The sequence below is a fragment of the Hydra vulgaris genome, chromosome 01 (genome assembly GCF_038396675.1).
Source record: "Hydra vulgaris chromosome 01, alternate assembly HydraT2T_AEP".
NCBI lineage: Eukaryota > Metazoa > Cnidaria > Hydrozoa > Anthoathecata > Hydridae > Hydra > Hydra vulgaris.
The window spans coordinates 70,718,626-70,731,080 of NC_088920.1; the positions used below are offsets into that span (position 1 = coordinate 70,718,626).

Genomic DNA, 12,455 nt, shown 5'->3' on the forward strand with positions numbered 1-12,455 from the left:
AGGTTTGAAAAGACCACCTCTATCTTTAAAAGAAAGAAAGGTAGATTCATAACAATACTCAGTTGAGCCAATAGCTTTACAGCATTGTATGCATATATACGATATAGCAGATTTTTTATACTCTGATAATATATTTAGATTTGGTGCTTTTATGTAATCGTGATCAGTAGTTTGTGGTGTTATATTATCTAATAGATTATACTTTCTTATTATAGTTGCTGTACTTATAGTGCTTTTACTGTTTGCATCATCTAATACATGAAGTATACTAACTGGGTCTCTGGTTTCACAGTTGCCAGTGCTGCCTGTGATGCTACTTCTGAGAAGTAATCTTTTGTATGCTGCTGTAAATTGCTGACAAGTTGGATTGTTATTAAATCCACCAGATGAGCGAATTGCCCCAAAAAAAAGCTCTAAATGATCCTGACTAAATTTGTATGTTAAAAGATATTTAAGCGGTGCTTGTTTTTCTTCAACCAAAGTATGAAAGATCTAAAGACATGTGTAGTTTAAAAAATGAATAGAAACTACAAGTTATTATTAACTCAACTTACATTTATCAGTTGAATGCTGATATATAAAGTTATTAATAATAAACATGGTAAAATATCGAAAACAAAAAAGAAAATAACAGAAATACAGGTATAATTATTAATGCTTGTTATAAATTTAAATTTTTTAAAGTGCATTTGCTCATGTAAAAGTATGTAAGTAAATGAGAAAGATGTATTATATATATATATATATATATATATATATTTATATATATATACATGCATATATATATATATATATATATATATATATATATATATATATATATATGCATATATATATATATATATATATATATATACATGCATATATATATATATATATATATATATATACATGCATACCTGCTTTGTGCTTTCTATTGCTACAAGAAATCCAATAAAAGCAGTCTTTCTTTTTGTTGTGTGCATTTCTGTACCCATTTCATTTTGAAGACCAGTTATGTACCTGGCAATTTTATTTTATATTAATATTTAATTTAATATACAGATAAAAGGTAACATACAGGCAACTGAATATAAAGAGACAGAGAAATAAATATAAAAGCATTTAAACAATTTAATTTAAATATTTATAAAATATACCTGAAAGCTTTATCAAAAAATGGATTCCAGATGCATTTATTACTGATGCGAAGTGCTGCTTTATAACCCTTAGCAAATGGATTTCTTGAATTAAGATGGTCGAAAAGCTGATCAATCAATCGTATAAATTTTACTGTAGTTTCACAACCCTTAAATTGTGGTAACTTAAGTTCAGTCCAACAGTATTCGATAGCATCAGCAACACTAGAACTAAACACTTGAGCTGCAAGGTTAACTTTCATTTTCTGTTGCCTCCAATCTATATGTTGAGATTTAAGTTTATTACCAAGTCTCAGGCCCTCCGCATCTTGAAGGTTGTGTAAATCTTTAATATATTTCCAGCATATTTGTTTTTTTTCTGAATCAAACAAAATGCCTTTTTCTGCTAATGTATTTCTCATCAGTTTTAGCATATGACATACATCAAGAAGAACAAAAATTTTTTCATTTGCTATTAGTGGATGTGAAAATGAAGGTACCATTTTAGTAACTTTCAATGAAACCCCAAGTTCTGCTAGCATACTAAAATGGCAAGATGGACCATCACAAGTAATTGATACAACTTTGACACCTGCGTCAGACAAATGCTGAATACAGACTCTAATGAGATTAGCTCTTTCACTTCCAGTGAGACCATTAATAAAAAAATATCCACATGGAACTTTCCATGAGCTATTAACACATACAACCATAAAAACTAATACATCCTTTGCTACAGGTGTTGAGTCATCGTCTATATCATAGCCAAGATCAACATAACCACTGTATTTATCACCGTCCCATGATATATGTTTTTTAATGCTCATTTCATCCAACATGAGAGAGCAAACTACTGTTTTATCTTTACATTTTGCTTCTTCAACTTTTATCTTTATAGCTTCAAATGCAGGTTTTGTAAAACCAGGATTCGCATCAATTTTTGCATACCATTTTCGAATGTGTGATTGACAAGGCAAGGCAAAATCAAATGTTTTGCGCACAAACTCGTATGCTTTTGTAGAATAAAATTGCAACGTCAATGCAAATGCCTTTACTTCAGGGGGATATTTTTTCCCCTTTTTGGAATGCTTACCAGTAACAATTTTTTGCATAAGTGCTCTTGGTACTCCAGAAAATGTCTTTAAAAGCATTTCTTGACAGTTTTGGGAAATCATTTTGTTTTTATTCAAACTTTGAACCACAGACTTGATAGAAATTACTGTTTTTTTCATTCTGCTACACTTTCGTTGAACAATTTTTAGCTTTTTTTTTTAAATGCAAATTTTTTGATGGCTCGTTTCAAGTTTTTTATTTAATTCCATATAGCTAGAGCAGCACTCATCCACTATAGTCAATTCTTTGTTTTCATTATGTACTTCAGTTTGCAATTTTATTGCCTATAATATATATAAATTATATATATATATATATATATATATATATATATATATATATATATATGTATATATATTATTTATATATATTATATTATATATATATATATATATATATATATATATATATATATATATATATATATATACATACATTAAAAAATAAATATATTAACTTAAATAAATAAATATATATATTTTATATTTGTATTTATATGTATATATAATATATACATATAAATACAAATATAAAACATATATATATATATATACATATATATATATATATATATATATATATATATATATATATATATATATATATATATATATATATATCATAAATATATTTATTAATTTACTATTTACTATAAACAGCCTCAGGAACCTTTGGGTTGTAATACACTAACATTGCCCAACTAATGATTCATACAACAATGTGTAAGCTGTTTACCTTGCAAATATGTTACAAGCCTTAGGCATTTTGCAGCGGGTAATTAAGAATCAAAAGGTGCATACTGATATATACTGATATATATATATATATATATATATATATATATATATATATATATATATATATATATATATATATATATATATATATATATATATATATAGAAGTTTGTGCTTTGCAAACCTTTTTTAGATGGTCAGGAAACTGTTTAAATCGAGTAGGTGTAGCAAGTCGAACTGTCTGACCAGTTCTATCAATGTCTCTTTCCATAAAATGGTCTGAGCAAATAACACCAGATTTACTTGGTTGCCAATTATCACGATGCATCTTTAAAATCCATTCTCTCTTACGGTCTTCATTTAAAGGAAATCTAAAACATATTAATGTTATAAGCAATGCTAATACATATATATATATATATATATATATATATATATATATATATATATATATATATATATATATATATATATATATATATATATATATATATATATATTATTGTTATAGATTCTATGATAGAGATATATTATAATATTAATCTAATTATAATACTATTGTTTTTATAATATTATTAAAGAAAGCAGTGGTCATTACATACAAATGAAAAGTTCTTCTTAATTTTCTTTTAACAACAGATTCTTCATCGGAACTTCCTGAACTATCACTTCTTAAGCCCCCAGTTCTTTTCCTTTTTTTGCACCCATAAGCAGAACACTCTGAACCTCGAAGATCTTTTTTTAATCCGCTCATATTTGTATTTTCTTAGCTGTAATTTGATACTGCGTATTTAATGCGATTAGTCGAAAAACAGAACTAAATGCTTACGGGATTTAAATTCTTGGGGCTTTCCAATATGGCGATTTTGGCGTCAAAAAATTAGAAGTTTTGTTCGGAGTTGCGCTATCCAGTTATTATTGAGATCAGTGGATTACATATTAAGGTTTTTTGTTCGCTACCGTGAGATTACCATTAATTCGTTTTCCTTATTTCTTCTGCAGAAACAAAGATAACGTGGCTTTAGTTATTTAATATTTTAAATATAATAAAATATGAATTCATATTTAACTGAAGAATTAGTTGCTTGTGCAATAGAAACAAAGCATAGGCCTAATGTATTAAATTACAAAAATAGACTCATTAAAGAGCTCTCAGAGATTAATTTAATGCAGCCAAGAATACCGGATTCTAACCAAATTAATACAGATATGATGGATTTTGTACCCTTAATTAAAAGAAATCTTGGTTATACATCATTAAGGTATTGTTTTGTTTGTTTTGAGTTTTTTAAGTTTTTTATTTAATGAAAATAATATCATAATATGAACCTAAAATTCTGGATGTTAGATCATCTAACATCTAACAAAATTAAATCAATATAGATTATAATCAAATAGATTAAAACTTTTGTTGTTGTTTCATTAATTGTTAAATCCTTTTACCAGATTTATACAGATTTATACTCATTTTTACAATGAGTATAAATCTGTATAAATCTTGTATAATATTAATAAATCTGTATAAATCTTTGAAACACATTACCATGATTGTAATTTGTTTCAAAATGAATTATTTATTAACCAAACAAATGACCTATGTCATAAGTCATTTGTTTGGTTAATAAATAATTCATTTTGAAACAAATTACAATGAGTATAAATCTGTATAAATCTAAAAGGATTTAATAATTAGTTACAACAAAAAAAGTTGTTGTTGGATGTTAGATCATCTAACATACAGAAAGTTTTAGGCTATGATAGATTTATTTTATTTCTTAAAGAGTTAGAGTATATACTCTAATTCTTAAAGTGACCAACCGTCCTCCTTTAGGGAGGACAGTCCTCCTTTTGTAGATTCTGTCCTCCCTCGATAAGTGTCCTCCTTTCTGTCCTCCTTTTCGATATTTTAAAACTAATCTGTTAATCTCTGAATTCAAAGATGCCGCGTCGAACTTTTTTTCACCCAATCATTTTCATAAGCTGTAAATATTGTATTTAAGATAGCAAATACAAAACAGTATCATAAATAATTGTATTTTTTTGTCAAAATACAAAAATAAAATATTTTCAAGACCCCACTGTGTCTGTCCAGGGTTAATTTTATTTATTCATAATGCGCTTACATCGTTCGTGTAGCCCTATATTTTATTTTTAATTAAATTTTTTTATCTTAAATTTTTTTTCCTCCTTTTCATAGTAAAAAAAATGGTTACCTTATAATTCTTTATGAAAAAAAAACTTTTAGTTAAACTAAATCTTTATCTTTTTTTTTATCAATATTATTAATAATATTATATTAAATTTTAGTATTTTATACCTATTATTACATTTCAGTATATTTTACTATTTTTCTCAGATCTACTGAAGATGGAAATTGTCTTTATAGCTCAGTCTCTTTGCTTTTAAATGACAGTAAGCATACTTCAAAAATTCTAAGGTTACTGACATCAATTGAGTTATTCGAAAACATATATTTTTACACAAGGTATGATTATTTTTTGAGTTATTTTAATCAACATAGCTCTGAATATTCTCAGCTTGCTAATTTATTTTTTATCGCTGTTTCATTTAAATGCTCTGACAGTTTTTCAACGATTAATGATAATATGATTTCTGAACTTCTTTTAAAAGAAGCATATTTAAATTGCTTTGATAAAACATTTTCATCTTTCATTTGCCTAATAGCATTATCTAGTGTTATAAAGCAACCTATTGAATCTATCTATCCTGAAATTGGTTTTAAAAAGTATCATTGTTTTTTTAATACAGTTGTAAAGCCTCGTATCCAAAAATTAAGTTGTCCGATAAACATTCTGTGGTGCAATTTAGATAAAATAAAAAACAAAAGTGTTTTATGTTTTAATCCAAATCATTTTGTACCACTGATTAAAGATCTTTCAAAAAAACAACCAGCTGTTGTTTTGAGTGATGCAAGTTTACTTGATATCAAAAAAATAAAAATGACTAAGTCTAGTTTTCCACCTACAAATAATAAAATACAAAAAGCAATCCAGTCTAAATTAGTTTTTCCTACTGTTTCTAAGAACTCTTTAGATTTAGATAAGTCTGGAGATTGTGATAAAACAGTTAAAACTGAATCTCAAAAGACGCCAACAACAGTGATAAAAACACTCTTGACTTAAATATTCCACTTAATGAAAACATGGTTGTTGATGTTAGTTTATTAACTATAAATCAGGTAGCATCTTATTCAAACAATGATGTTTCTTCATATCATCTACAGGTTGAAAATTTAAAATCAGGATCAAATGATAGCAAACTGTTATCTCTAATTAATAATGTCTGGATTCCTGATAAAAGTTTCCAATTTCCGCTAACAGGTAAAAGCAGAAAAAGAAAGTTCTTGCTAAAATGGTTAAGTGATTTTTCTTGGCTTTGTTATTCTAAAATTTAAGATGGAGCATATTGTCTTCCGTGTACTCTTTTTGGTGCAAGCTTACCAAACAAATATGCATTATGTAACTTATTCAAAGAACCATTTAATACCTGGCGTAATGCTATAAAAGTTTTCAATGATCATGAGAAAACTGTTGACGGATTGCACATCAAGTCCATGCATTGTTATAATATGCTTTTATCTAGAGTTAAAAATAACACTTTTCCTATTGAAGTTTCTCTAGATTTTTCTAGGAAGCAGCGTATAGAAGAAAACAAAAAAAAGCTTGCATCAATTGTCAAGACTATAATCTTTTTGGGTCGAAATGATATGTCTCTACGAGGTCATAGAGATGATAGAAAATATCAAGGAGAAATTGGAGAATCTTCAAAAATTTCAGGGCTGGGTAATTTTATTGAGCTTCTAAATTTTAGAGTTGATGCAGGTGATTCAATTCTAAAGGAGCATCTTCTCTCTACCCCAAAAAATTCTACATATATTTCGAAGACCATTCAGAACGAGTTAATTGAGTGTTGTGGAAATGCGATTGAAGAGATATTAATAAATGATATTAAAAAAAGTAAGTACTTTTCTATTATGGCAGACGAGGCTTCAGACTGTGCAACGCTAGAACAACTTTCTATTGTCATACGTTATGTTGACTTGAACAGTAATATAAAGGAAGTTTTTTTACGCTTTTTCGAATGCAAAACAGGAACAAGTGGTTTAAACATAGCTACCAACATTCTTGAAACTTTAAAAGAATTCGGCCTAGATATACAAAGATGCAGAGGTCAATCTTATGATGGAGCTGCTTCAATGGCAGGTGAATACAAAGGTGTTTCATCTCTTATAAAAAATGTTAATTCTAAGGCATTATTTGTTCACTGTGCCTCACATAAACTTAGTTTAGTTGTTGGGAAAAGTTGTCAAATCCAGCAAGTAAAAAATTTGCTTGAGCAAGTTAAAGACATATCTTATTTTTTTAACTTATCTCCTAAAAGAAGCAATTGCTTAAAAAAATACCTTCTTCCTGGTCAAGCAAAACTTATTGACACATGTCGAACTCAGTGGGTACAAAAGCTTCGTGGACTTGATGTGTTTTTTGATAATTATTCTGCAGTTTTTTCTGCTTTTGAAGAAATGGAAGACAATAATTTAAAAGAGTACAATAAAGAAACATCTTCAAAAGCGTCTTCTTTTATGAAGTTGTTGTCAAATTTTTCTTTTATAGTTTCTTTAGTTTTAACTAAACAGCTTATGGATTACTTTTACGGAATTACAATCACCCTTCAAACTAAATCTTTTGATATTTCCCAGCAAGTGGATGAAATACAAAATTTGACTAATCGTTTAAAAGAAATACAAAAAAATGCAGATGCTTACCATAACAAATGGTATAAAATTGCTCTTGCATTGGCAAAAACATTTGATATTGAGGAAAAAAAACCTAGAACTTGTGGTATTCAGAAGCATAGAGATAATCAAATATGTGATACTATATCTGATTATTTTAAAGTTTCTATTACCCTGCTTCTTGTTAATCATCTTCTCAATGAACTAGAAAACAGGTTTGATGTTGAGAGTATGATTGTTTATAATGGTCTTAGTGCTCTTCCTGCTAGTTTAACAAAGCAATATATTAAATCTTATCCATGGAAGGAAAAGTTCCTTAAGTTTTTAAATTTTTATAAATCTGATCTTCCTCATTTCTCATCAATTCATGCTGAATCAGAGTTATGGGAGGAATTTTGGAAAGAAAAGACAGAATTACCATCTACTATTTTAGATACATTAAAGTTCATGGATATGAGAGGCTTTCCAAACATTTTAGAGGCTTTTCATATACTTGCTACAATACCAATTACAACTTGTGAGTGTGAAAGGTCAATATCTACTCTTAGAAGAATAAAAACTTATACTAGGAGTACTATGTCAGAAAATAGATTGAATGGACTTGCCTTAATGTCTATTCATCAGGAAATAGTTCCTGATATTAACAGAGTTATTGAAATTTTTGCATCAAAAGGAGACAGAAAATTAGAATTGTTATTCAAATAAAAATTTAGTAAAAAGTAATTAGTAAAAAATTTAACTATCATTTAATAAGTGTCTTTTAAATAATCTGTAAATCGTTTCTTATTAATAATTTACTATTCATTGTTTTAAATATTTTTAATATAAACTACTAAAATAATATTTTCATTTTCTGCTTCTATTAATTCCTAATGTTGAAAGCATTTTCAGGTGAAATCTTTTTTAGTTATTATTTTATTTGTTGTATTATAATCTGTATATATTGTATTTTATATTATTATATTAAAATGTTAAAAAAGGAAAAAAAACTATAAAATGTTATCAAAAAATTTGTGCATAACTGCCTATAAAAAAAAAAGAATCCAGAAATGGAGGGCTAACCTTAGGCTACATTACTAGTATTTTACTTAAATTGCCTATCAAGAAAAGGAAAGAATCCAGAAATGGAGGGCTAACCTTAGGCGACATTACTAATACTTTACTTAAATTGCCTATCAAGAAAAGGAAAGAATCCAGAAATGGAGGGCTAACCTTAGGCGACATTACTATTACTTTACTCAAATTGCCTATCAAGAAAAGGAAAGAATCCAGAAATGGAGGGCTAACCTTAGGCAATACGACAGTTTACTGATGGAGTGAAAGTCCTATGGCTTACCTTCTCGTTGGTGCACTTCGTTAAGTGAATTAGACAAGTATTATGTCTAATTTATGAACTAAATAGCCAAGGCAACATTTTAAATAATTTTTCAATAAATAAATAACTAAAAACCATGAAAAGAAACTTTTACCAAGATTTTTTTTTTACCTTATAATTTGAAATATTTTATCTGAAATGATTTTAAAATTTTTTTACGGTTGTTTACGGACTTGATTTCTAACAAGAGATATCAAAATCAACTTTGCTTATATTCCAGCAGAAAATTATTTCTACTGAGTAAGATTAAAATAAAATGATATTATTTTTGTCTTTTATAAGTAATTTATTGTATTTTGTAAATTTGAACATTATTACAATAAGTATAATAATTTTTACGCCTGTTATTCTTTCACGCCTGTCCTTATGTCGTTATATAAAAATTTGTCGGAAACGAATCATATTAGAGAAATCAAATGTTTTTAGACACATTCTTGAAATTTGTTATACTTATTGTTTATTGCGCTGACAACTTTTTAAATCTAGGGTGGTAAGTAAAGAAGAAAACCAATAAATCAGTCTTCGCTGAACGACGTACTAAAACATAGCGACTAAATAATAATGATAAATGTCATTGTTGGTAGTCTTCAAAATTTGCGATTTTTAATGAGTGAAGAATTTATATCTTTTAATGGGTTGAACCGTAAATTTAGAAAGGATTTATTTCTAAAAAAAAAATTTAACGACGTATTAAAGAAATGATACATACGGCATCCGTAGAATTAATTTTTAACTTCCCATAGAAAAAACAAAATGAAAAGTATTTCCACTCCCAAGTAGGGTTGGTGTCACCTCTTCTTTCCCACTTTCTATAATGGCATTGAATTCAGCAATTTTAAATACAGTTAGAAGATTTCGACATTTTGAAGTCTGGAAATTTAAAGAATTCGTCTAGTTGGCAAATGTCGAAAAAGTGTCTATCTTACAGACTCTATCTTACAGGATGAAATTTAAAACTAAAAATAAAAGCAACTCAGATGAAAGCAAATTAGGAGGGAAAATAAGGGGGGAGGAGGGGGGAAATATTCCGGACTTTTTCCGCAAACAATTTTTCGGATTTTTCAAATTTGACCTGGATGATCTATTATATATATGTATAATTTTTATTGAAATTGACCTATTTCTACAAAAAAAAAAGTCATTGAATTTTTGAAATTTTAAAACCATTCGGAATTCCGCGGTATACGCGGTGCCATTGGGCTACCTAACCTGATATTGTATCAAAGTTTAATGTATTTATAAAAATAATAAATTTTTGTTGTAGGTTGATGACCAATGGTTTACAATCAAAGTTCAACATGGCTGGCGGCAAGGGTAAAGAGAAATTTGAAGGCACAAACATTTGTAAAGTTGTTGTTGGTAAGTCATGAGTAATGTTATCTGTTATTGAAAAACACAATTTGATGATGTGGTGCTACTTTAATTTCAAGTTCTTGCTGTACTTGTTGCAAATTACTCAGGCAATACCTTTTTTTATAGAAAGCGTCATGCTTAGTAAAGCGACTGCTACGGTTGCTGAAGTCAGAACAGATATCATGAGTTTGTTGAAATATGCACCCGACAGATCTAATGGTGGCGGTCGGTGCGTAAATGACGATTCGAATATGTTAATATAAAATGTATATATAAAATGTTAACATTTTATCTATTTCTTATATAAACTCCTTAAAATAATTTTTTGAACATGAAATACACTACTTTTAGCGCAAAATATTGCTTTTTTATTGTCTTATTTTATCGCAATCCAAGTCGAGACAATTTAACATGTTAACGATGACAATTTAACATGGCTGCAGCCTATTGGATATAAGTTATATCCAATAGGCTGTATAATTTTTATCAAATGACCAACATTTAACGTTGAAATTAGGTTGTTTGAACGTTGTTTTAACGTCTTATCGACAATATATCAACCATATATGGTTGATATATTGTCGATAAGACGTTAAAACAACGTAATTTTAACGTTGAACTTTTAATTTTCATTTTATCGAAGTTGAAATATGGATGATATGTAGTCTATAAGACGTTATAACAACGTTGAAACAACGTTTTCATCGACGTTGTTTCAACATCGTGGTTTTCAACGTCGGATTTTGTTTCCAATTCCACCAAATTTCAACGTTGTTTCAACATTGCATTTCGTCGGTTTGCGACGTTGTTTCAACGTTATTTCAACGTCATTGTGCCCACTGGGAATAAACTGTTCATGTAAAAAGTATGATTTTTGTGTAATATGTAACAACATGTATTAAAAATAAATACAAGAATATACAAAAAAAAAAAAAGAAACCAATTTTAAACATTAAATATTTATTGTGTAATTCAGTAATCAGTTTACAAAAACTCTTTCATTATATTAGCTAAGTATTTGATGCATTATTTATATATTTATTTATTTAATTGCTGCGGTGAGCAAATGCTCACTGAGTGGTAATTCACTTTAGCAGCAAATTTAAAAACTAAAATTTGTAATTTTAATTCACATAATAAAGTTCATCAAGACTGGTCCAGTTGGTCGACAAAAATTTTTTAGGGAAGATAGTATTTAGCTGATAAGAATAATTAAGATATTGGAAAAAGTTAATTAAATCGCTTCTTTCTCTTCTCATTGATGTGGTTGTTAGATTAAGTCTATTTAATCTTTCCTCGAATAGAAGCTCTGGATATCCTGGAATTATTCTTGTTGCTCTATGTTGTACTCCTTCAATAAGATTAATGACTTTTTTTAAAAATGGATTCCAAATAGAAGGCGCATATTCTAGATGAGGGCGTACTGGCGAAATATATAACAACTTAAGTATATCAGCATTTAAAAATGAAAATGTGTGTCGGATAAGACCTAAAATTCTATTTGCTTTAGAAACACACCCAGCTATATGATGATCATATTTCAGATTGCTTTTAAACATGACACCAAGATCATTTACACAATCCACCGTACTCAATTGATAATCAGAAATGTAATATTTATTGATATTTTTATTTAATTTCTTACTTTTATTGACATGCATTATTTTACATTTTTCTATATTTAGTTGCATTATTTTAAATTTTTCTATATTTAGTTGCATACTCCAGTCATTGCACCAATTAACAATATAATTTATGTCATCCTGTAGATTATTACTACTTTTATCACGGATTATGTGGAAAACCTTGCAATCTTATTTTTTAGTTTAACCGGAAGACCATTGATATAAATTAAAACAACATAAACAAGATTGGTCCAAGTACAGTGCCTTTCGGCACACCACTTAAAACACCAAGCCACGTAGAAGCAATGTCTTCAATAACAACTCTTTGCCTTCTATTTGATAAAAAAGACTAAACCCACTTAAGAACGATTCCCTTTATAC

The 12,455-nt window shown here is 27.9% G+C and overlaps 1 protein-coding gene across 1 annotated transcript; it reads left to right on the forward strand.

The window, feature by feature from the left end:
• Positions 1-5,506: 5,506 nt before the first annotated feature.
• LOC124809410 (52 kDa repressor of the inhibitor of the protein kinase-like) lies at positions 5,507-10,807 on the forward strand. Its single transcript, XM_065789074.1, has 2 exons — positions 5,507-10,455; positions 10,576-10,807. Exon 1 carries the CDS (start codon positions 6,543-6,545, stop codon positions 8,424-8,426), a length of 1,884 nt encoding a protein of 627 aa, XP_065645146.1. The 5' UTR covers positions 5,507-6,542; the 3' UTR covers positions 8,427-10,455; positions 10,576-10,807.
• The last annotated feature ends 1,648 nt before the right edge of the window (positions 10,808-12,455 follow it).